The sequence below is a fragment of the Ranitomeya variabilis genome, chromosome 4, assembly GCF_051348905.1.
Source record: "Ranitomeya variabilis isolate aRanVar5 chromosome 4, aRanVar5.hap1, whole genome shotgun sequence".
NCBI classification, from domain to species: domain Eukaryota; kingdom Metazoa; phylum Chordata; class Amphibia; order Anura; family Dendrobatidae; genus Ranitomeya; species Ranitomeya variabilis.
In genome coordinates, this window is record NC_135235.1 from 254,330,962 (window position 1) to 254,357,895 (window position 26,934).

The window sequence follows — 26,934 nt, forward strand, 5'->3', positions numbered from 1 at the left end:
AGGGCCGGAGGAGGAAGATGAGGAGTGGGAAGAGGATGAGGAAGAATCAGAAAAATAAAGAAAAGTGGGATCCTCTCCCTCGCTATCAGTGTCGGAGGCAAGGAAAGAATATGCCTCCTCCGCTGAATAGCGCTGTTGGGACGAACGAGATGAGCGGGACATTTTTTTTGTAAGTGTGGTGCTTGGGTGCACTTTATTGGTAACTGTGTAAGTGTGGGGGGATAGTGTTTGGTGCAAACTACTCTGAAAAGAAAAAGCTAAAGGAAAAAAAAAATACCTGTGAAAGAAAAGTATAAAACAGCAGGCCCCAGCTCTGATAAGTGAACCGCGTCACTTATCAAAGTTTGGCGGCTGCTGGGTGTGTGAACGGGGATGTGAAAAAAAAACAAACGCAGGCACGAGAGCTCTGATAAATGAACCGCGTCACTTATCAAAGTTCAGTGGCTGCTGGGTGTGTGAACGGGGATGTGAAAAAAAAAAACGCAGGCACGAGAGCTCTGATAAATGAACCACGTCACTTATCAAAGTTCAGCGGCTGCTGGGTGCGTGCACAGGGATGTGAGAAAAAAAGAAAAAAAAGCACGGGTTAGACGCGGCGGGGTGAGCGCACGGAGATGTGGGGGAAAAAAAAAAGGAAAGCACGGGTTAGATGCGGCGGGGTGAGCGCACGGAGATGTGGGGAAAAAAAAAAAAAAAAAGAAAAAGGAAAGCACGGGTTAGACGCGGCGGGGTGAGCGCACGGAGATGTGGGGAAAAAAAAAAAGGAAAGCACGGGTTAGATGCGGCGGGGTGAGCGCACGGAGATGTGGGGAAAAAAAAAAAAAAGGAAAGCACGGGTTAGACGCGGCGGGGTGAGCGCCCGGAGATGTGATGAAAAAAAAAGAAAAGGAAGGCAAGGGTCAGATGCGGAGGCTGGGTGAGCGCACGGGGATGTGTAAAAAAAAAAAAAAAAGAAAACGGCAGGCACGAGAGCTTTGATAAGTTGATAAGTGAACCGCGTCACTTATCAAAGTTCGGCGGCTGCTGGGTGTGCGCACAGGTGTGGTGAAAAAAAAAAAGGAAAACGGCAGGCACAAGCTCTGATAAGTGAACTGCGTCACTTATCAAAGTTTGGCGGCTGCGGGATGGGTGTACGGAATTGGGCAAAGGGGGCTGCTGAAAAAAAAGCGAGCACGAGTGTTGATCTGTGAACTGCGTCACCAATCAACGCTCGGCGGCTGCTAAAAGTGCGCACGGCGGCGACGCAAAGAGGGACGGAGGGGGTAAAAAAGAGGGGGGAAGGGGGGGAAGGGGGGGAGGGGGGGATGGGTGGATGGAGGGGGGGATGGGGGGGTGGATGGAGGGGGGGATGGATGGAGGGGGGGATGGATGGAGGGGGGGATGGGGGGGTGAAGTGAGACCGGGTAGGGGCTGTTAGCACTTACCTTTTGTAGTCTCTCTTCTTTCTTTGGTTTTCTTTCTTCTTTCTTTCGCTTTTTTTGTATCGCAGGGGATTGTGGTGTTACAGGCTTCTGTAGCACCACAAGGCCCAGCAAGACAGGATCTGGCTGTGTGACCGCTCAGCAGGAGTCCCTCAGCTAGAGTGAGGACCCCTGCAGAGCGGTCACACAGGTCACCTGCAGGTGACAGACAGGTCACAGAGCGGTCACACCGCTGCTGTGAGCTGTCATTGGTGGGATCGAATGATAACATCGATCCCACCAATCCCTGCAGGGCTTGGTGACCATGGCAACTGCCTTGGATCTCTCCTATCCTAGGCAGGTCACTGCCAGGTCACCAGCAGGGCACACAGCGGTCACAACGTGACCGCCGCTGTGCCCTGTGATTGGCGCGATCGTCGATCGCATCGATCGCGCCAATCAGCACCTGCAGGCCCTGCTGGGCCTGCACTAATCACTGGCCTGTGATCGGTGCCATTGCAGCACCGATCCAGGCCGCTACACCGGGGGACAGCAGGGAGCAGGGCGTACGGTACAGAAGGGCACAGCGGCGGTATTACCGCCGCTGTGCCCTGTGATTGGCGCGATCGTCGATCGCATTTATCGCGCCAATCAGCTCCTGCAGGCCCTGCTGGGCCTGCGCTAGGCTCTGGCCTACGATCGGTGCTATTGCAGCACCGATCCAGGCCAGTACAGCAGGGCACAGCGGCGGTAATACCGCCACTGTGCCTTGCGATTGGCGCGATCGATACGATCGGCGATCGCGCCATTCCGGGGGGGTTGTGCCGGTGCCTGGCGTTGCCAGGCACCGGCCCTAGGATCGAGTACATCGGTACTCGATCCTAGCCTGCGACCTCATTGTTTCAGCCGCTCCGATTGGCTGAAACAATGAGGAACGCTGTGATTGGCTGTTCAGAATTGAATAGCCAATCACAGCGATCCAGAGGCCTGGGGGGCGGAGCCAGGCCCGGGGATGTCGGCGCCATCTTCATCCAGGTAAGATGGCACCGGCAATTTAATGCGATCACCGCGACTTAAGTCGCGATGTCGCATTAAACAGTATGACGTACTATACCGTCGGTGGGAATTAAGGCCCACCCCACCTCGACGGTATAGTACGTCAGATGGGATTAAGGGGTTAAAGAAAGTAGATGGAGATGACCATGTGGCTGCCTTACATATATCCTCAATTGACACCTCCGACCTTTCTGCCCAGGAAGTCGCCATGGCCCGAGAAGAATGAGCTCTTATGCCTTCCGGAACTTCTAGGCCACCTGCTGAATAAGCCAAATAAATCGCTTCCCTAATCCATCTACCTAAGGTGTTTTTGGACACCCTAAACCCTTTCCTGACTCCCTGAAAGGATATGAATAAAGAATTATCTATTTTCCAGGGGTCTGTTAAAGATATATACGTAAGTAGACATCTTTTGACATCTAAAGAATGGAGTTTGAGTTCTTTTTGATTTTTAGGATTAGGGCAAAAAGTGGGGAGATTTATTTCCTGAAGTCTGTGGAACTTTGACGCCACCTTTGGAAGATAAAGGAGATCCGTTCTTAATACTACCCTATCTTCTCTAAACTGAATGTATGGAGGCTGTCTAGAGAGGGCCTGTAAGTCACTAACTCTCCTCGCAGATGGGAGAGCGACCAAAAGAGCTGTTTTCAAGGACAGGATTTTTATAGGAGCAGATTCTTAGGCTATGTGCACACGTTGCGGATTCTTCTTAGGAATTTCTGGTGCGGATTCTGTCTCTCCTGGCAGAAAACGCACCAGCGTTTTTTTGTGCGTTTTTGCTGCGGTTTTCTTGCGGATTTGCTGCGTTTTTTACCCCTGCGGTTTCATTTCTGCACTGCAAAAAACGCTGCGGATCCGCAGAGAATCCGCAACGTGTGCACATACCCTAAAGGCTCAAAGGGGGCTTCCGTCAAAGCTGTAAGTACCAGGTTTAAATCCCACGGGGCTAGTTTTTTCTTAACCATGGGTCTTGATCTAAGCTGCTGCTTTGATAAATCTAACAATCCAATAATTGTTAGCTAAATTACTCTTGTATAAAGCCCCTAAAGCTGACACATGGACTCTAAGGGTACTTGAAGCTAGCCCCATCTCCAGACCTCTCTGCAGGAACTCCAGAATCTTAGTAATATTGACTTTTTGACCCATCTCTGATCCTGAAACAGTCAAGAACTTTCTCCAGACTCTAACATAAATATTTGTTGTGGAAACCTTCCTTCTTTTTAATAAAGTATTAATTAGTCCTTGCGAAAATCCCCTTTTCTTTAGTAATAACCCTTCAAATTCCACGCCGTCAGATGTAAATTGGACACTCGTGGATGGAGAATTGGACCCTGGGAGAGAAGGTCTGGGAGTTCTGGGAGAATCCAAGGCTGAGAAATGGACATTTTCCTCAGCCACGGAAACCACGGCCTCCTGGGCCAGAACGGCGCTATTAGGATTACCCGAGCTCTGTCCTCCCGAATCTTCCTCAGAACAATCGGGGTCAAGTTCAATGGGGGGAAAGGCATAGGCCATATTGAAGTGCCATGGAACTAGGAGGGCATCCACCGAGTACGGATTGTCTCTGGGGTTTAGGGAGCAAAACCGGTGACACTTTTTGTTTTCTTTGCTGGCGAAGAGGTCTATATCTGGGCACCCCCAAAGAAGTGAGATCTGGTCGAAGACAGTCTGATTGAGAACCCAATCTCCTTGCCCGAGTTTCCTGCGACGTAGGTAATCAGCCATGATGTTGTGTTTTCCATTTATATGAAGAGATGTGAGTGACAGTAGATGAGTTTCGGCTATCTGCAAGATACGACCTGCCACTTCCATTAAAGATCTGGATCGGGTTCCCCCCTGATGGTTAATATAAGCTACAGTTACCTGATTGTCTGAGACTAGCCCCTATAGTAACCAAGTGGTACCGTAGATTGCGGGGCGACCCTCTCAGCCATTGAAACGTCCTTACGGCTTGAGGATTTTCCAGCTTTAGAACTTTGATCAACTCTATCACCTCCAGGATGACTACTGCCACTAGATCGCTGCTGGGTACTCACTGTTTGGGGCTTCTCCAAGGATTGACACTGCTGCTCGGACTGCAACGGTTCCTGCTCCTGAAACTCCATTGTAACATGGATAGGAAGCATGTGATAGCCCATACGGAATCCTTAAGTAGCCGGCCCCTTTAGGTACCTCCCACGGATGGGGTCAGCAGGTTAATCCAGGTGAACTGCCTGGTACACCGCATATGGGAGGCCCCTCCCCAGAAACTCGCCCCCCTAACGGAACCTTCCCCCACAGCTGTGCCGTATGTCACACCTCACCTGACCCCGTAACCGCCCACATTCCCCCGCTGTGTACTGCAGGGCGCCGCCATATTCACGGCCGCGGCCCAACTGCGCATGCGCCGCGCGTCATCACTCCTCGCCGTCTCAATCTATAGGGCGCCGCCATGTTCACAGCCACGGCCCAACTGCGCATGCGCCGCGAGTCATCCCTCCTCGTCGGCCACAATCTACAGGGCGCCATCACCGCGCATAGGGCGCCGACACTCACCAGGCCCCCCACTATGTCCGGAACGCCGACCGCACCTGCCACACGTGCTATCCACCGCCGGTCCGCCAGCTCCGCCGCAGGACTACAGAAGACAGGGCCTCCCATACATACATACCTGTACCTGCGGCGATGGGACACTCCAAAGGCAGCACTCCCCCTGAAGGCTGCTTTCCTCTGCTGTTGCCTACCCCCACAGCCCTTTGTGGTGTGGCACCTCCAGCGTACCGGACCCGACCGAGGAAGGGGAACCCCCGCTTCCAGAACCGGCCTGCCGAGCCTGGGAACTGTCTTCAGTCTTCACCTTTCTTCTTAAGGCAATTCTGTAGGGTCCCCTGTCAGGGACAGGAAACCAACTGATGCGGGAGAGAGGTGCCGCCCTTTTATCTCTGTAGGTTTCCTGTCCCTGAAGGGCGGATCCCCTCTCTCGTTAGTGCTGTCATGGCGACTGAATAAACGTCCAACGTCTGGAATATTATTATTTGTTTCATCTAATATATATATAGAGAGAGGTGTTATATTATACATTTTTATAGCGCCATTTATTCCATGGCGCTTTACATGTGAATACGGGGTAAATATAGACAAATACATTAAACATGAGCAAAAAACAAGGCACACGGGTACATAAGGAGGGAGGACCCTGCCCGCGAGGGCTCACAGTCTGCAGGGGATGGGTGAGGATAAACTAGGAGAGGGTAGAGCTGGTCGTGCAGCGGTTCAGTAGGTTGAGGATCACTGCAGGTTTGTCGGAAGAGGTGAGTCTTCAGGTTATTTTTGAAGGTTTCTATGGTAGGCAAGAGTCTGATGTGTTGGGGTAGAGAGTTCCAGAGTATGGGGGAAGCACGGGAGAAGTCTTGGATGCAGTTGTGGGAAGAAGAGATGAGAGGGGAGTAGGGAAGGAGATCATGAGAGGATCGGAGGTTGCGTGTAGGTAGGTACCGGGAGACCATGTCACAGATATATGGAGGAGATAGGTTGTGGATGGCTTTGTATGTCATTGTGAGGGTTTTGAACTGGAGTCTCTGGGTGATAGCAAGACAGTGAAGGGCTTGGCATAGGGGGGAGGCTGGGGAATAGCGGGGAGACAGGTAGATTAGTCAGGCAGCAGAATGTAGAATGGATTGGAGTGGTGCCACAGTGCTAGAGGGGAGGCCAGAGAGTAGGAGGTTGCAGTAGTCGAGGCGGGAGATGAGAAGGGCATGCACTAGTGTTTTTGTGGTGTCGCGGTCAAGAAATGCGCAGATCCTGGAAATATTTTTGAGTTTGAGACGGTAGGAGGAGGCAAGGGCTTGGTTATGTGGCTTGAAAGAGAGGGCAGAGTCGAGGATCACCCCGAGGCACCGGGCGTGCGGGACTGGGGAAAGTGAGCAGCTATTGACATTGATGGATAGATCTGGTGGAGGGGTAGAGTGAGATGGGGGAAAGATGATGAATTCTGTTTTGTCCATTTTCAGCTGTAGAAAGCGAGCAGAAAAGAAGGCTGAAATAGCAGACAGACAGTGCGGGATTTTGTTAAGGAGGTGAGGTCAGGTCCAGATAGATAGATCTGCGTGTCATCGGCATAGAAATGGTAATGCATACAGTGGGATTCTAGGAGCTGTCCCAGGCCAAAGGTGTAGATGGAGAAGAGTAGGGGTCCTAGGACCGAGCCTTGAGGAACACCGATGAACAAGGGGCGAAGTGAGGAGGTGGTGTGGGGGAGGGAGACACTGAATGTTCGGCCTGTTAGATAGGATGAGATCCAGGATAGGGCCATGTCTGTGATGCCAAGAGATGAGAGAATCTGTAACAGGAGGGAATGGTCCACAGTGTTGAAGGCAGAAGACAGGACCAGGAGGAGGAGGACAGAGTAGTGTCGCTTGCTCCTGTTATCAGTCATTCATTGTACAGGAGGAGGAGGAGGTGAGCTGTGACATCACCTGTGAAGGGACAAATTAAGAAAGATTCCCCAGTTTGTGCTTTTCGACTCCATTTTGCTGTTCTAAGATAAATTTTGTTACTAGGCTAAAGTTTACAGCTGTTATGAGACCTTGATTGTTGCAATCTAAACAGAACATGAGACTGAGGGTGTATTGTTCTACGAGACTTTGACGCACAGACTGTTCCTGCATTCTTATAGGTTAAGAACTGTGAGCGTGTTCTTATGCTGATTGGTTGAAGTATAATTTCTATGACTATGAAAAGTCATACACAATAAATGGGGGCCCAGAGATCTGCTTGATCCCCCCCAAACAGAGACACACGTCTCCGTCTGGTCATTTTCAGTTGCCAGCAACGCCCTGTAGATTAATTTGGAAATCACTGAGTTAACCGTGAAGGATCACTTTAGATCCTCCCTCAACAGTTGGCGCCCAAAAACGTGGAGCCCCAAACAGGAACACCTCTGCCCCCCGGAGGACAACACGACAAAGGACCCTCGGACCGGACACAGGCACTGGAAAATTGGGACTGATCATCCCCCACAACAACCATGGTAAGTTGGCAGTTATACTGTCCAGACTGACCATTTGGTGTGGTTTTCCTGTTTTTGTGCTGCAAAGAGGATCTGAGGTTTGTCCCCGATGGTGGGGTGATTCTTGGGTGGAATCATATAGAGGTGTAGTTCCGTTGGGAGCCCAGTGCTCGAACCGTACCTCATAAGGGACAGACACCCCGGATTGACCAGTGATGTAATTCTCTTTATAGTCAAAATATCCTGAATTCCTGATCACTGTTAGAATCAGGCGTGGTGAGGTAATCGAAGATGGGAAGGATGCGTAACTCAGGAATATATAGATATATATGTGTATTTCCAGAGGTATCTGGAGGGAAAGTCTGAGACGCCCTCCTCCTTTCGCTGAGTACCGCGGTTTTGGGATGTCCCAGAGGGGGACAGGTAGACCCAGTGGAACAAAACTAATACAGCCGCTCTGGTATTGTGCACGACTAAGTAAGGATATTTAGCTCTAAAGGAGAATCAGTTTCCATGGAAGAAGACTTTGAATTTGTGTGATGAATCTGATACTGTTAGCCCAAAGACGGGGAAAGAAATCTGTCAGGAATGCAGGGAAAATATTCACAATCATTGGTTTTTCTAAGGTGTTCTGGCATGTGAATTGTGTGATGAAGATTTTGTAGAAATTAATTAAGTCTGAGAACTGCTGTATTCTGTTTCTGTGTGAAATTTCTAAGATACCAGATTGGAGGGGTCAAACAGCTGCGCTATTGCTTTCTCCTTTCTGTGCTGAGGAATGCTGCGATTTTCTTATCTATGCTGTGTCTCTGGTATGAAGGGGCATGTAGCTGCGTTGTCTCTGTATTTTCTTGGTGTAGTACGCGCTGGGAGATCTGTGTTTTGTTTAAAGCAACAATATCGTTTTGCAGTACAAAGAAATATTGTAAGTTGAAGTTGGAAGTTGAAAGTTAAATATGGTCCCTCCCCAGGAAATTAAGCCTCTACTCCTGACTGTAAGCCCTATGTCCCCTAACCCCTTTCTGACATTGGACATACTATCCCATCAAGGTGGGGTGGGCCCGTATGACCACCGATGGGATAGTACGTCCAGCGCGATCGGCGGCGCTCACGGGGGGGGGAGGGGGGGCGCGGCCGATCGCGGCCGGGTGTCAGCTGACTATCGCAGCTGACATCCGGCACTATGTGCCAGGAGTGGTCACGGACCGCCCCCGGCACATTAACCCCTGGCACACTGCGATCAAACATGATCGCGGTGTGACGGCGGTACAGGGAAGCATCGCGCAGGGAGGGGGCTCCCTGCGTGCTTCCCTGAGACCCCCGGAGCAACGCGATGTGATCGCGTTGCTGCGAGGGTCTCTTACCTCCTCCTCGCTGCAGGTGCCCGGATCCAAGATGGCCGCGGCATGCGGGTCTTGCAGGGAGGGAGGTGGCTTACCAAGTGCCTGCTCAGAGCAGGCGCTTGGTAAGCCTGCAGTGCTGTAAGTCAGATCGGTGATCTGACAGAGTGCTGTGCAAACTGTCAGATCAGCAATCTGTGATGTCCCCCCCTGGGACAAAATAAAAAAAAAATTTCCACATGTGTAAAAAAATAAAAAATAAAAATTCCTAAATAAAGAAAAAAAAAAAAATATATATATATATATTATTCCCATAAATACATTTCTTTATCTAAATAAATAAAAAAAACAATAAAAGTACACATATTTAGTATCACCGTGTCTGTAGCGACCCGACCTATAAAACTACATCACTAGTTAACCCCTTCAGTGAACACCGTAGGAAAAAAAAAAAAAAAACTAGGCAAAAAACAACGCTTTATTATCATACCGCCGAACAAAAAGTGGAATAACACGCGATCAAAAAGACGGATATAAATAACCATGGTACCGCTGAAAACGTCATCTTGTCCCGCAAAAAAAGAGCCGCCATACAGCGTCAAAGAAAAAAGAAAAAAGTTATAGTCCTCAGAATAAAGCGATGCCAAAATAATTATTTATTGTAAAAAATAGTTTTTATCGTATAAAAGCGCCAAACCATAAAAAAATGATATAAATGAGGTATCGCTGTAATCGTACTGACCCGAAGAATAAAACTGCTTTATCAATTTTACCAAACGTGGAACGGTATAAACGCCTCCCCCAAAAGAAATTCATGAATAGCTGTTTTTTTGTCATTCTGCCTCACAAAAATCGGAATAAAAAGCGATCAAAGACTGTGAAGTGTCCGAAAATGTTACCAATAAAAACGTCAACTCGTCCCGCAAAAAACAAGACCTCACATAACTCTGTGGACCAAAATATGGAAAAATTATAGGTCTCAAAATGTGGAGACGCAAAAACGTTTTTGCTATAAAAAGCGTCTTTTAGTGTGTGACAGCTGCCAATCATAAAAATCCGCTATAAAAAATGCTATAAAAGTAAATCAAACCCCCCTTCATCATCCCCTTAGTTAGGGAAAAATAATAAAATTTAAAAAATGTATTTATTTCCATTTTTCAATTAGGGTTAGGGCTAGGGTTAGGGCTAGGGTTAGGGTTGGGGCTAAAGTTAGGGTTAGGGTTGGGGCTAAAGTTAGGGTTAGGGTTGGGGCTAAAGTTAGGGTTTGGATTACATTTACGGTTGGGATTAGGGTTGGGATTAGAGTTAGTGGTGTGGTTAGGGGTACCGTTGGGATTAGGGTTAGGGGTGTGTTTGGATTAGGGTTTCAGTTAGAATTGGGGAGTTTCCACTGTTTAGGCACATCAGGGGCTCTCCAAACGCGACATGGCGTCCAATCTCAATTCCAGCCAATTCTGCATTGAAAAAGTAAAACAGCGCTCCTTCCCTTCCGAGCTTTCCCGTGCGCCCAAACAGGGGTTTACCCCAACATATGGGGCATCAGCGTACTCGGGACAAATTGGACAACAACTTTTGGGGTCCAAGTTCTCTTGTTACACTTGGGAAAATATAAATTTGGGGGGCTAAAAATCATTTTTGTGGGAAAAAATATATATTTTATTTTCACGGCTCTGCGTTATAAACTGTAGTGAAACATTTCGGGGTTCAAAGTTCTCACAACACATCTAGATGAGTTCCTTGGGAGGTCTAGTTTCCAATATGGGGTCACTTGTGGGGTTTTTTTTCTACTGTTTGGGTACATCAGGGGCTCTGCAAATGCAACGTGATGCCTGCAGACCAATCCATCTAAGTCTGCATTCCAAATGTCACTCCTTCCCTTCCGAGCTCTGCCATGCGCCCAAACAGTGGTTCCCTCCCACATATGGGGTATCAGCATACTCAGGACAAATTGGACAACTTTTGGGGTCCAATTTCTCCTGTTACCCTTGGGAAAATACAAAACTGGGGGCTAAAAATAATTTTTGTGGAAAAAAATATTTTTTATTTTGACGGCTCTGCGTTAGAAACTGTAGTGAAACACTTGGGAGTTCAAAGTTCTCACAACACATCTAGATAAGTTCCTTGGGAGGTCTAGTTTCCAATATGGGGTCACTTGTGGGGGGTTTCTACTGTTTGGGTACATCAGGGGCTCTGCAAATGCAACGTGATGCCTGCAAACCATCCATCTAAGTCTGCATTCCAAATGGCGCTCCTTCCCTCCCGAGCTCTGCCATGCGCCCAAACAGTGGTTCCCCCCACATATGGGGTATCAGCGTACTCAGGACAAATTGGACAACAACTTTTGGGGTCCAATTTATCCTGTTACCCTTGTGAAAATACAAAACTGGGGGCTAAAAAATCATTTTTGCGAAGAAAAAAAATAATTTTTATTTTCACCGCTCAGCGTTATAAACTGTAGTGAAACACTTGGGGGATCAAAGCTCTCAAAACACATCTAGATAAGTTCCTTAGGGGGTCTACTTTCCAAAATGGTGTCACTTGTGGGGGGGTTTAATGTTTAGGCACATCAGGGGCTCTCCAAACACGACATGGCATCCCATCTTAATTCCAGGCAATTTTGCATTGAAAAGTCAAATGGCGCTCCTTCCCTTCCGAGCTCTGCCATGCGCCCAAACAGTCGTTTACCCCCACATATGGGGTATCGGCGTACTCAGGACAAATTGCACAATGACTTTTGTGGTCTAATTTCTTCTCTTACCCTTGGGAAAATAAAAAATTGGGGGCGAAAAGATTATTTTTGTGAAAAAATATGATTTTTTATTTTTACAGCTCTGCATTATAAACTTCTGTGAAGCACTTGTTGGGTCAAAGTGCTCACCACACATCTAGATAAGTTCCTTAAGGGGTCTACTTTCCAAAATGGTGTCACTTATGGGGGGTTTCAATGTTTAGGCACATCAGTGGCTCTCCAAATGCAACATGTCGTCCCATCTTAATTCCAGTCAATTTTGCATTGAAAAGTCAAATGGCGCTCCTTCCCTTCCGAGCTCTGCTATGCGCCCAAACAGTGGTTTACCCCCACATATGGGGTAGCGGCATACTCAGGACAAATTGCACAACAACTTTTGAGGTCCAATTTCTTCTCTTACCCTTGGGAAAATAAAAAATTTGGGGCGAAAATATGATTTTTTATTTTTACGGCTCTGCATTATAAACTTCTGCGAAGCACTTGGTGGGTCAAAGTGCTCACCACACATCTAGATAAGTTCCTTACGGGGTCTACTTTCCAAAATGGTGTCACTTGTGGGGGGTTTCAATGTTTAGGCACATCAGGGGCTCTCCAAATGCAACATGGCGTTCCATCTCAATTCCAGTCAATTTTGCATTGAAAAGTCAAATGGCGCTCCTTCCCTTCCGAGCTCTGCGGTGCGCCCAAACAGTGGTTTACCCCCACATATGTGGTATCAGCGTACTCAGCACAAATTGTACAACAAAGTTTGGCATCCATTTTCTCCTGTTACCCTTGGTAAAATAAAACAAATTGGAGCTGAAATAAATTTTGTGTAAAAAAAAATTAAATGTTAATTTTTATGTAAACATTCCAAAAATTCCTGTGAAACACCTGAAGGGTTAATAAATTTCTTGAATGTGGTTTTGAGCACCTTGAGGGGTGCAGTTTTTAGAATGGTGTCACCCTTGGGTATTTTCTATCATATAGACCCCTCAAAATGACTTCAAATGAGATGTGGTCCCTAAAAAAAAATGGTGTTGTAAAAATGAGAAATTGCTGGTCAACTTTTAACCCTTATAACTCCCTAACAAAAAAATTTTTGGTTCCTAAATTGTGCTGATGTAAAGTAGACATGTGGGAAATGTTGAACATAAAGATCCATAGAGCAACTATTAAGGTGCATATTGAATCAAGAAGTGTTAGGCTTTTAAAACTTTATAACTTTATTAATATACAAAAACTACACACAATAAAACACAAAGTAAAACAATGCCTCATCAACTTGAAAAAAAAAATTTGAATTTTTTTTTTTTTTTTAAATATTATGGCAGAAAAAGGCAGAAAAATGCAGAAAAATTCAAAGGCTAGCAGGAGCAAACGGTAATAATTAAATTTCTATAGTTAAATTTAATCTGACCCAATAGTTCAATATAGTATGGTTACATAGTTGGGTAAATACCGCTAGAATTTACCATGTCCTTTAATAGTATTTGATGTAATAGAAATATATTGCAGCACCTTATCAGTACACTAATACCCGAGCTTTCAATATTATGAAGTTTAAAAGGGTCTTACAGGACAGCTGCAGTTACTCAATTTTGTAACATATAAAAATGGACTAAGGGCTGTCCCACACGTCCAGATAATTCCGGTACCAGAATAAATCGGTACCGGAGTTATCCGTGTCCGTGTGCCTGGGAACTCACGGAGGCCATACGTGCGGCACACGTGTGCCGCCCGTATGGCGAGTGGGTACCACACGGAGCGTGTGGTACCCACTCTGCCTGGTGCTGAAGCCGCGATTCATATGTTCCCTGCAGCAGCGTTTGCTGCAGAGAAAATATGAAGAATAGTGTTTAAAATAAAGATCCATGTGTCCGCCGCCCCCCCACCCCCTGTGCGCCCCCCCGCTGGTCAGAAAATATGTACCCGCTCCCTCGCTGCTTCCTGGTCTGGCCGCGGCTTCTCCTGCATGCAGTCACGTGGGGCCGATCATTTACAGTCATGAATATGTGGCTCCACCTCCCATAGGGGCGGAGCCGACTATTCATGATTGTAAATGATCGGCCCCACGTGACCGCATACAGTAGGAGGCGCGGCCAGACCAGGAAGGAGCGAGGGAGCGGGTAAGTATTTTCTGACCAGCGGGGGGGGGGCGCACAGGGGGTGGGGGGGCGGCGGACACCTAAATCTTTATTTTTAACACTATTCTTCATATTTTCTCTACAGCAAACGCTGCTGCAGGGAAGATATGAATCGCGGCTTCAGCACCATGTGGGGGGGACAGCGCTTACTGTAGCGCTGTCTCCTGCACGCACACGGACCCCAGACGGAGAATGTCCGTGTGAGGTCCGTGTTTTAGGCGGACCCATTGACTCTATTGGGTCCGTGTAAAACGTGCGCTCCCACGAACACTGACATGTCTCCGTGTTTGGCACACGGAGACACGGTCCGCAAAAAATCAATGACATCTGAACAGATGCATTGATTTTTATGGGTCTACGTGTGTCAGTGTCTCCGGTACGTGAGGAAACTGTCACCTCACGTACCGGAATCACTGACGTGTGAAACCGGCCTAACACAGTAATTGTGCTCAGCAACACAGTATTAAGTCAGAGCACTATGCATAGATTTCAGCAGTAGGTTTCTGAAAAACAAATGCAGACAAGCCGGCCTTTAAGTCACACAATGCAATGCAATCTCCATGTGCACCTGTAAGGCAGCAGCTAAATTCCTTTAGTGTACATCATAACAACAACGAACACCAATGAATTCAAGGCGTCACTTTGCCAATGTAAAATAAGTCTTGCCAGGTAATATGTATTTTTGTAGTTTTTGTTTATTTTTTCCATTCGCATATGCTATGTACTGATTAGCAGCGGATCTTGTCTTTGCAAGACTTATTTTACATTGGCAAAGTGACGCCTTGAATTCATTGGTGTTCGTTGTTGTTATGATGTATACTAAAGGAATTTAGCTGCTGCCTTACAGGTGCACATGGAGATTGCATTGCATTGTGTGACTTAAAGGCCGGCTTGTCTGCATTTGTTTTTCAGAAACCTACTGCTGAAATCTATGCATAGTGCTCTGACTTAATACTGTGTTGCTGAGCACAATTACTGTGTTAGTCCATTTTTATATGTTACAAAATTGAGTAACTGCAGCTGTCCTGTAAGAACCTTTTAAACTTCATAATATTGAAAGCTCGGGTATTAGTGTACTGATAAGGTGCTGCAATATATTTCTATTACATCAAATACTATTAAAGGACATGGTAAATTCTAGCGGTATTTACCCAACTATGTAACCATACTATATTGAACTATTGGGTCAGATTAAATTTAACTATAGAAATTTAATTATTACCGTTTGCTCCTGCTAGCCTTTGAATTTTTCTGCATTTTTCTGCCTTTTTCTGCCATAATATTTAAAAAAAAAAAAATTTTCAAGTTGATGAGGCATTGTTTTACTTTGTGTTTTATTGTATGTAGTTTTTGTATATTAATAAAGTTATAACGTTTTAAAAGCCTAACACTTCTTGATTCAATATGCACCTTAATAGTTGCTCTATGGATCTTTATGTTCAACAGTTGATTGGAGTGTAGCCCATCCCTTGGCTTGGTGAGATGGGCTTGGGTCATATGTTTACATGTGGGAAATGTTACCTATTAAGTATTTTGTGTAACATATCTCTGTGATTTAAGGGCATACAAATTTCAAAGTTGGAAAATTGCGAAATTTTCAAAATTTTCGCCAAATTTCTGTTTTTTTTCACAAATAAACGCTAGTTATATCGAAGAGATTTTACCACTATCATGAAGTACAATATTTCATGAGAAAACAGTGTCAGAATCGCCAAGATCCGTTGAAGCGTTCCAGAGTTATAACCTCATAAAGGGACAGTGGTCAGAATTGTAAAAATTGGCCCGGTCATTAATGTGCAAACCACCCTTGGGGGTAAAGGGGTTAACCCCAAGGCACCAATATATCCTGGACTGCCGAGAAGTTCTATGGGCGTCTTATGGTAGTATTTATAGTTCTGGGATTCTCATTGTAACAAAAAGCCCATACACACCTTTTTGTAGTAGCTTTAATGTCCGGCCTTAAATCTGAATTGAAAGAGGCAATAATGTCAGTCAGACCCGATATTGAGACTTCCACTCCGGATGATGCATTAAAAGTAGGGTTGAGCGAAACGGATCGTTCATTTTCATAAGTCGCCGACTTTTGGTAAAGTCGGCGTCTCATATAACCCGACCCGATCCCTGTGTGGGGTCGGCCATGCGGTACGCGATCTTGGCGCCAAAGTCGCGTTTCGTATGACGCGTTTAGCGCCATTTTTACAGCCAATGATGGAGCGTGGGCAGAGTGATGACATAGGGGTTAGGGCGTGCACGCCTATCATCATTTTATCGCTTGTGCGCAGTAGCGATTTGGAATGTGTAAAACGAAAGAGAGAGAGAGAGAGAGAGAGAGAGAGAGAGAGAGAGAGAGAGAGAGAGAGAGAGAGAGAGAGAGAGAGAGAGAGAGAGAGAGAGAGAAAAAAAAAAGTCCCCGTTGACGTGCATAGGGTTTCGTGTTCCGGCCGATCCTCGACTTTGCGCAGTAATCGGCCGATTTCGCCCGACTCGACTTTTCCAACGGTCGGATTTCGTGAAACATGACTCGACCCTAAAAAAGTCAAGGTCGCTCAACCCTAATTAAAAGTAGTATAGAAAAAAAAAAAAAAAAAGTTTTCAGAACTTAGCGCCCCCCCCCCCCCCCCCCCAAACAGTAAAGGCTGAGTCACACATAACGATATCGTTAACGATATCGTTGCAACGTCACGCTTTTGGTGACGTAGCAACGATCCCGCTAACGATCTCGTTGTGTGTGACAGCGACCAACGATCAGGCCCCTGCTGGGAGATCGTTGGTCGATGGGAATGATCAGGACCTTTTTTTGGTCGCTGATCACCCGCTGTCATCGCTGGATCGGCGTGTGTGACGCCGATCCAGCGATGTGTTCACTTGTAACCAGGGTAAACATCGGGTTACTAAGTGCAGGGCCGCGCTTAGTAACCCGATATTTACCCTGGTTACCATTGTAAAAGTTAAAAAAAAAAAAAAACACTACATACTCACATTCTGATGTCTGTCACGTCCCCCGGCGTCCACAGGGTTAAAACTGCTTTCGGCAAGAGCGCTGCTAATATGCACGCGCTGCTGCCGAGAGCTTCCCTGCACTGACTGTGTCAGCGCCGGCCGTAAAGCAGAGCACAGCGCTGACATCACCGCTGTTACTGCCGGCGCTGACACATTCAGTGCAGGGAAGCTCTCGGCAGCAGCGCGTGCTTATTAGCAGGGCTCTTGCCGAAAGCAGTTTTAACCCTGTGGACGCCGGCGGGGGACGTGACAGACATCAGAATGTGAGTATGTAGTGGGTTTTTTTTTTACTTTTACAATGGTAACCAGGGTAAATATCGAGTTACTAAGCGCGGCCCTGCACTTAGTAACCCGATGTTTACCCTGGTTACCCGGGTGCTGCAGGGCGACTTCGGCATCATCGAAGACAGTTTCAACGATGCCGAAGTCATTCCCCTGATCATTGGTCGCTGGAGAGAGCTGTCTGTGTGACAGCTCCCCAGCGACCACACAACGACTTACCAACGATCACGGCCAGGTCGTATCGCTGGTCGTGATCGTTGGTAAGTCGTTTAGTGTAACTCCAGCTTTACAAGGACGCAGCTAGTTCCTTATCAGTGGCGCACACAACAGACTTCAGCTCCAGCCCTCCCACCCTACACAAATTCAGTTCTCCAATATCCCTTTTAACCCTATGTCTGGGAATCTCACTCCCCAGCCCCGCCATGTCAATTCTCAGATCAAGAGCTTGTTTTAATTAGAGTAGATGGCAGACCCAATAAATATACTCTTACAAAACCCTGTGGGTCCTTTCCTTGAGGTTACTGCTCAGTTCCTAATCTCTCCCGTATGTCCGGTGAATTTACTGGGGGCAGATTTATTATCACAGTTCCGCTCCAGAATACAATTCCAAGATGATGGTCAGATGGTCCTTACGTTATATAACCCCTATGCAGATGAACATAATGTGGATGATCTTTTGTTGTGTGCACGAACAGAGCAGGAAGCCATTGCTGCCACTGTTAGCCTCCTCAAGTATCTGGCAGATCTGAACTGTTGGGTTTCGGCCTGCTTTGGTCAAGTGATATTTTTAGGTCACTGTCTCCTTCAGGGTGTCAGACACCTCACAGAAGAAAGAAAAATAGCCATCAGCGCCCTTCCTTTTCCAAAAGATGAGACTGAACTCTAGCGTTTTCTTGGCCTATGTACTTATTGTCATCAGTGGATACCGGACGCATCCCGCATAATGCAACCTCTCTACAATGCCCTGAAAGACGGTTCAAGATATGCTGATGATTTTGGCAGATTCCACACCGGATACGCTGTTTTTACGCAAGACACTGTAGTGCACGCAGCTGCACTCTCTCCCTCACAGTCAGCACAAGAAGCAGAACTTCAGGCTCTGTCTATTGCATGTGTTCTGGCCAAAGACAGGAGGGCTAATATATACACAGACTCACAGTATGCATTTGGTATTGCTCATGATTTCGAAGCCCTATGGGCCAATTGAGGGTTTATTACCACCGCCGGGACTCCAGTGGAGAATGCTGAAGCTGTTAAAACCCTCATGGACTCAATCAAATTACCTACCTAGGTGGCCATTATCAAAGTTAAGGCGCACGGTTCTAGGAACAGTCCACAGACTGTTGGTAACGCCTTTGCGGATATGGAAGCAAAAGCTGCTGCTCTCCTACCCGTTGACCTGACCATACCAGCTATGGTGACCACACGCTCTCAGCGTAAACAGTTACAAGAAACACTGACTCTACAGGAACCTGATGATCTACGACAGACTGAGGTTTTCTGTCGAACCCTGTGAGACCGCTTAATGATGATGCAAAAGGAAGAAGTGAAGCAGTGGAAGGCTGATGGAGCATGTATGGACAATTGTCTCTGGAAAAAGGACTAACTTGTGTGTCTCCCTAAGCGGATGTACCCTGCTATTGCCATGTGGGCACATGGGCCCACACATCGAGGAAAAAACCAGGCCCTAGCCCTGGTACAAAAATTCTACTGGGCTCCAGGTATTTCTACAGTCCTGACAGCACTCAACCGTGCATGTAACATCTGCAATCCCGGTCAACTTCAATGTGTACCCCCGAAGCACCTTGCTAAGCCGGACTATCCTTTCCAAAGGCTCCAGGTGGACCACATCACGTTGCCTAAGTCTGGAAGGTATGAATATTGTCTGGTGGTTGTCGACATGTTGTCCAGTTGGCCGAAAGCATTCCCCGTTACCAACATGACTGCAAAGACTACAGCAAAGAAACTGGTGATGGAAGTTATATGCACATATGGCGTTCCAGAAGTCGTCAAAAGTGACCAAGGCCCGGTATTTTCTTCTCATGTGTATCAGGAGGTTTTGACAAGGTTTGGATCCACTGCAGCCCTCCATACTCTCCACAATCCAGTGGGAAAGTTGAGAGGCTGAACGGCACACTGAAGGGACACTTGACCAAAATGATGAGGAGACTACGGCTCCATGGCCAGAGCTCCTACCCATTGTACTGTACCACATTCGTACTACCCCTAAGGCAAAACATGGCCTGTCCCCATATGAGATATTGTTTGGTGCTAGCCCCCCAGTTGCAAATTTCCAGCCTCAGTAGTTGTCAGAAGAAACTGACCGTGCTGTTCAATATATTATTCAGCTTAGTAAAAATCTTGCTAACACCCATGTTTTAGTTTCTTCTTCCCTTCCAGATTCAGCAGAAACCGACACTTCTCACAACTTGAAGTCTGGTGATTTTGTGGTCGTGAAAAGCCATGTCAGAAAATATGGACTAGAACCCTTGTATGACGGTCCCTACCAAGTCCTCAGTATCACTCCTATGTCAGTAAAGCTGGAAGGAAGGTCGACGTGGATCCACGCATCACACTGCAAGCTGGTCAAACAGACTAGTAGCAAATAAGGGGACATAATGTTTTTTTTTTTTGTATTTCCATATAATAATATTGGTAACCACATGGGACAGCCTAAATTCCCCAACATCCTTAAATAATAAGTTTGTACAATATCATGAAAGATTAGTAGTACAAATGGGTATAGCCAATAAAATTGTCAGTTCTATTTCCATTTACCCTATGATTACACAAATGTGGGATAAATTGTTTAGGGCCACAGACTATCTAGATGATCAAATTTGGGATATATTGGATGTACTTAATACTACTGTTGTTGTCCAAAGCCAACTTATCATAGTCACTAATTAATATACTGTAGTACTGGATTACTTAACAGCAGCACAGGGTGGTACGTGTCAGGTTATTGGACCCGCATGCTATCATTATATAGATCCCAATAGCACTATGAAGTTAAAGTTAGAGGACATTCAAAGACTCGGAGATTAATATGATAAAGACAATGACCGTAATAAGGACAGTTGGTGGGCAGACACCTTCTCCTTTTTTAATCCAGCCAATTGATCTGAGGGACTTGGGGGCTGGATAGCTGGAATCTTGCAAAGTTTATGTATTGTTGCCTTTATCCTTGTTATGTATGTAATACTAAAACTTGTTCTTTGGTGTATTTCTGTATGTATTAGGAAATTCTGCACTAAGACAACTAATGATGAAACCAAAAGCGTTGCTACCCTGCTCTTCTCTACACCGATTTCACAAAGTTACCTGATGAAGATGTTGAAGCCAAGCGCATGGCTATCTTCAAAAGATCCCCACCACTGTTATCAATAATTGTTATTCGTAAATTCTAGTATACAGGGGGGACGGGTACACCGCAACAGCCATGGCTGGTAACAAGGCACCAGCCATGTGAAGACCAGTACCCCTCGAGCTTATAGCTTGGGATAGTACCTCTGATGCTGGACATTAATTAACAAAATTTATCTAGGGGGGAATGTGAAGGGACAAATTAAGAAAGATTCTCCATTTTGTGCTTTTCGACTCCATTTTGCTGTTCTAAGATAAATTTTGTTACTAGGCTAAAGTTTACAGCTGTTATGAGACCTTGATTGTTGCAATCTAGGCAGGACATGAGACTGAGGGTGCATTGTTCTACGAGACTTTGACGCACAGACTGTTCCTGCATTCTTATAGGTTAAGAACTGTGAGTGTGTTCTTATGCTGATTGGTTGAAGTATAATTTCTATGACTATGAAAAGTCATACACAATAAACGGGGGCCCAGAGATCTGCTTGATCCCCCCCAAACAGAGACACACGTCTCCGTCTGGTCATTTTCAGTTGCCGGCAACGCCCTGTAGATTAATTTGGAAATCACTGAGTTAACCATGAAGGATCACTTTAGATCCTCCCTCAACACACCTATTGTGAATGGTGGATCCTGTGTTATCTGCTGTATATAGAGGTGTTATTAGTCATTGTACAGGAGGAGGAGGTGAGCTGTGATATCACATATTGTGAATGGTGATTCCTGTGGTATCTACTGTATATAGAGGTGCTATCAGTCATTGTACAGGAGGAGGTGAGCTGTGATATCACATATTGTGAATGGTGATTCCTGTGGTATCTACTGTATATAGAGGTGTCATCGGTCATTGTACAGGAGGAGGAGGTGAGCTGTGATATCACCTATTGTGAATGGTGATTCCTGTGGTATCTACTGTATATAGAGGTGTTATCGGTCATTGTACAGGAGGAGGAGGTGGTGAGCTGTGACATCACCTATTGTGAATGGTGGATCCTGTGTTACCTACTGTATATAGAAGTGTTATCAGTCATTGTACAGGTGGAGTTGGTTGAGCTGTGATATCACCTATGGTGAATGGTGAATCCTGTGTTATCTACTGTATATAGAGGTGTTATCGGTCATTGTACAGGAGGTGGAGGTGAGCTGTGACATCACTTATTGTGAATGGTGGATCCTGTGTTATCTACTGTATATAGAGGTGTTATTAGTCATTGTACAGGAGGAGGAGGTGAGCTGTGACATCACCTATTGTGAATGGTGGATCCTGTGTTATCTACTGTATATAGAGGTGTTATCAGTCATTGTACAGGAGGAGGAGGTGAGCTGTGACATCACCTATTGTGAATGGTGGATCATGTGTTATCTACTGTATATAGAGGTGTCATCAGTCATTGTACAGGAGGAGGTGAGCTGTGACATCACCTATTGTGAATGGTGGATCCTGTGTTATCTACTGTATATAGAGGTGTTATCAGTCATTGTACAGGAGGAGGAGGTGAGCTGTGACATCACCTATGGTGAATGGTGGCTATGTATATAGAGAGGTTACTGGTTATTATAATTCAGCCCCTGATGATGATGAGTTTCCTGAAAACTTCCTGAAATTAAGTAGGAGTCTAATAAAGCCCCAGTGGCCAGTGTGAAAATTACAAGATTTCTATATTTTTGTTTTTAAAGATCGTGATTTGAAAAAAAAACAAAAAACAAGACAACAACATTGACAAAATAAAAAAAAATAAATGTATATACAATATACATAGCACAAAAACTTACTTTCATCAACAGGTCATTTTCAGATGACACCATCCCTTTGAATTACATTGGTTAAAAGGACAGAATACAGACCAAAAATATATTTGTCTCTGAAATGTAAAGTGCTGCAGAATATGTTGGGGCTATAGAAATAATTATTAGTCAATATGTAGTCATAGGGAAAACACAGCTGTGCCAAAAGCAGATAAGAAGCCATGGATTGAGGTCATAAGACAACAGAGCAGAAAAACGAACTAGAACAGGGGGGTACAAGCAATGTAGCAGACATCAAGAATGACGAAACATGAATCAAGTGACAGCCTGAGGTGTCTTGTATGGACGAAATTAGGATGCTGCAGCCGATCAGCAGCCGCTGACTATCATCAGTGGTCACATGAGGTCACCTGCAGGACTTTATCCCAGGACACCAGCAGGGCACACAGACCTGAAGATGGAGCAGCTGTCCCTGTCCATTACGTGAGCATAAATTCTTTCTTAATTTCTTATACATCCTTGGGCCTATCAAGTTTAACTTTTAAAGTTATCTTTAAGGGTAAGATCACACTAGGCATTGTTTTCATTGTTTTTCTGCAGCAAAAGATGATCCCTACACCTGTTTTTTTGCTGCGTTTTTGGCACCCTAGATTTGTTTCTTGCGCATCATAACGTTTAGTGGAAACAAAAAGTCCTATTCTACAGAATCAGGTTTTGGCACAAAACAACACAGCAAAACCTGATACCTGCAGATTTTCAGCGTTTTTTCACCACCCATTCAGGTCAATGTGTGAAAAATGGTTAAAAAAAACGCAGAAAAAAAAACATGAAAGAAGTGACGTGCTCTAAAAAAAAAATGTGTGTGCATGAGATTTCTGGATTCTCAGACATTACTAGTACTATAAAACGCAGCTGAAAATTGCATAAAATAAAGGATTAAAAAACGGCTAGTGTGAATTTACCCTTAAAGTTATATAAAGAGACAACTGAATCAAATAATGTAATTGGTAAGGCTTGGTTCACAACTGAGCACAGAATTCGGGTCTTCTGTTCCATTTAAAAATCCAGAAAACAAAACTCTTGCAAAAAAATGGCCCTGTACTATGTGCACCCCAATGGTGCCAGATGGACCCCAATAACTATACTTGAACTAAGGTATGAATATAGCAGGGTATAGTGCATGGATGAAGCTTCTTATTACGGTATGAGAGTTATAGGAGCACGATGGCATATTTTACATGATGGCATCTCTCTCCTGTGCGGTGTGCAAGTCTATTTGGTGCTGTGAATACAAGTGTATAGTTTAAGATCCCTTCTCCCTTGAAAACTTTTGAAAGCCCCTTTAGACAATGTTCACACATTGCATTTTTGCTAAACTTTGCTATGCAATCTAAAGCTGCGTTTTACAGTACCAGCAATAGTTACGATATTTCAGAAATAACATGCACACACACTTTTTTCCTGACTGAACTGTAAAACTGCTGTGTTTTTGAAACCAGTAGGATGTCCATTCTTTCAGTGTTTTTCTCACCCCACTAGAAAGCAATGAGTAAAGGCCCCGTCTCACATAGCGAGATCGCTAGCGAGATCGCTGCTGAGTCACTAGTTTTGTGACGCAACAGCGACCTCAGTAGCGATCTCGCTATGTGTGACACGTACCAGCGATCAGGCCCCTGCTGCGAGATCGCTGGTCGTGTCGGAATGGCCTGGACCTTTTTTTGGTCGTTGAGGTCCCGCTGACATCGCTGAATCGGTGTGTGTGACACCGATCCAGCGATGTCTTCACTGGTAACCAGGGTAAACATCGGGTTACTAAGCGCAGGGCCGCGCTTAGTAACCCGATGTTTACCCTGGTTACCAAAAAAAACAAACAGTACATATTCGCCTTTCGGTGTCCGTCAGGTCCCTTGCTGTCTGCTTCCTGCTCTGAGATCCGGCCGTACAGTGAGAGCGCAGCACAGCAGTGACGTCACCGCTGCGCTCTGCTCTCAGTGTACGGCGGCTCAGTCAGAGCAGGAAGCGGACGGCAAGGGACCTGACGGACACCGAAAGGCGAGTATGTACTGTTTGTTTTTTTTGGTAACCAGGGTAAATATCGGGTTACTAAGCGCGGCCCTGCGCTTAGTAACCCGATGTTTACCCTGGTTACCCGGGTGCTGCAGGGGGACTTCGGCATCGTTGAAGACAGTTTCAACGATGCCGAAGTCGTTCCCCTGATCGTTGGTCGCTGGAGAGAGCTGTCTGTGTGACAGCTCCCCAGCGACCACACAGCGACAAAACAGCGACGCTACAGCGATCAGCATCGTTGTCTGTATCGCTGCAGCGTCGCTGTGTGAGACGGGGCCTTAAGGGTATGTGCACACGTTGCGGATTTCCTGCAGATCCGCGTTTTTTGTGGTGCAGAAACGCTGCAGATCCGCAAGTGATTTACAGTACAATGGAAATCAATGAGGAAAAAAAAAGCTGTGCTAATGGTGCGGAAAATTCCGTGCGGAAACGCTGCGGATTAAAAGAAGTAGCATGTCACTTATTTTTTGCGGATCTGCAGCATTTTTGTACTCATTCCATTATAGAAATCTGCAGGGGTAAAAAAAAAGTCAGTAAACCCGCAAAAAATCCGCAGCAAATCCGCACAAAATCCACACAAAAACGTGTCAAAGCCGCACCTGCGTTTTCTGCCAAGAGATGCAGAATCCGCACCAAAAATTCCTAAGCCTAATCCGCAACGTGTGCACATGGCCTAAGTGCAAAAATAATGCTATACATTTGTTGAAAGAAAACAAACAAAAAAAAACGCAGTTTAAACCACAATGTCTTGGTCTTCTTACATGGGCATGGCTGTTAGTATTAGTATAGTTAAAATAAAGGGATTCTGTTCTGTGAAAAAAAAATGCTATTACCTGCAGATATGGGGTTAATCTGCAAGGTAATGGCGTTCTGACTTGCAAGACAATGCCCTAAAAACAGACAATGTTAAGTATATACCATATTTAGAAGACAACCCCAAACAAAACAAAAACAATATATAATCCTAATGATAAATAGCAGCAATTGGTTACAATATCCAAAGTATAAAAAGTATGAAGTAAACTGACAATAGTTGTTGATATCTCACAGCGTGGGTGAAAAGGAGATTGTTGTTATGATTATTATGAGGGTTTGTCTGCATGAAAGGGGCTGATCACTAAAACACATGAAAACACTTTCCTTTGTGTCTGCCTGACTCTAGAGACTGGTACCCTAGATATACTCAAATGCCCTAAATACCAGCCCTAATGTGTCCCATCTCCTTATAGCAGCTCATAATCAGACATATCAAAACAGGGACAAATTAGCAATCTATGAATAAGCGTGGATAATCCACCAGTCAGTATTACTACATAGACAGACATCAAGTATTCACATAACACGAATCCCTAGATAGTACACATAACACGTGCCCATTTTGTCCACAGGTCCACATATGATAAAAGTTATACTCCTTCCTTAAACAAAAAAATAAAAATAAAACCCTTTTTTTTTTTTAATAGCGTTGTGAACCTGCCCGGCACCTGAACTTTGAGCCCCACTGATGGGAGGAAATGGACTTTACTCCCCCTCGTAGCGTCTCAGCTTCAGTCACAGGGGTGGCGCCAGTGCCCTTTCAGTCATTATTCAGTTTATAGAGTAGAGGGTGAAACCAAGCCCCAGCACTGACTGACAGCCGGTCCAAATGATGAGTGAGCTGTCAGTCAGTGCTGGAGGCGCGATTACAGCCGCCGCTCTCTATATACTGAGTGGTGACAGAATCCGCGACAGCACCAGTGCTATGACTGAAAAACCGAGGCTGCCAGGGAGGGGGATATAAAGTTAATTTCTTCCTGGCATTGGGGCTCTAAGTGCGGGCACAGGGCAGGTTCAGAATGCTATAAACCTACAGATTATCCTCATATCTGTAGACTAAGTGTTTTTTTTAATTAGACATATTCCCTTTAATTTAGTAATATGTTAAGTAAACAATGCCCAACCAACTTGTGAAAGTGAACAATGCTCAACCAACTCAATGCCCTACACATCCGGCAGAATTATTTTAGAACTGGTGCCCATGTAACGGTGACTAATGCTCTTTGCAAGGAATATATATTTTTAATGTTTGTCTGTGATTTACAAAACCTTACTTCCCGACACAGACATTTTCTAACAATGGCATGTGCTCAGCGGCATTGGGTGTACACCCTACAACACTGTATCTGTCGCTCTCTTTCTGGATATCACTATATTGTTACCAGCCTCCGGGTCTGATAATAACACTGTGCATTTTTTCCTCACGCATTAGCAACCAATGTGGCGCCCCCTGTTGTCTACTGACACCATATAAACATTCATTGATGGAACATTACGACGACGTCATTGTGTTAGGGTTGCAATACACAGAGAGAAGAGACATTTATATGCATTTTATGCTGCTTTTCGGCTATCGTCTGCAAATCCATTACTGTGAGACGAAGAATCCCCTTACATCAGTCTATTGTATGGTCTAATTATTCAGAACAATACGAAATGAAAGAATTCACTCACCTCCTTCCTTGAACGTTATTATGAGTTTTCCCACAATGCACCCGCTTCTCATTCACAGACCATCACAGGGTTGCCATGTTAATGTAGTTTCCATAGTAACGAGGATCCAGCGTTCCCCTGGGTGAGAAATAGTCCTGAGTGGAGGTAAAATACATACGTTCTATGTGCAGTATAAATAGAGATGCTGCATGTGGCATGATCTACATATCAGCACATCAGGTGCTGGGGACAGCTCCAAGTCAACATGGTTTATAAGGAAGATGGAGACATTTACCTTTTTAAAAAAAACAAACAAACAGATTCTTTGAATTTTTCTGCATTACTT

The 26,934-nt window shown here is 45.4% G+C and overlaps 1 protein-coding gene across 7 annotated transcripts in view; it reads right to left on the reverse strand.

Annotated features, from left to right (window-relative positions):
- FEZ1 (fasciculation and elongation protein zeta 1) overlaps positions 1-26,934 on the reverse strand; it is a 140,201-nt gene that overhangs the window by 112,893 nt on the left and 374 nt on the right. For 4 of the 7 annotated variants that reach the window (XM_077249590.1, XM_077249589.1, XM_077249597.1 and 1 more), the window contains one exon: positions 26,610-26,726. In XM_077249590.1, the coding sequence (XP_077105705.1) occupies positions 26,610-26,661 (52 nt within the window). In that variant the 5' untranslated portion in view covers positions 26,662-26,726. Of the gene's footprint in view, positions 1-26,609; positions 26,744-26,934 lie in introns of all 7 variants that reach the window. The other 3 variants (XM_077249596.1, XM_077249591.1, XM_077249595.1) reach the window with 1 other exon arrangement.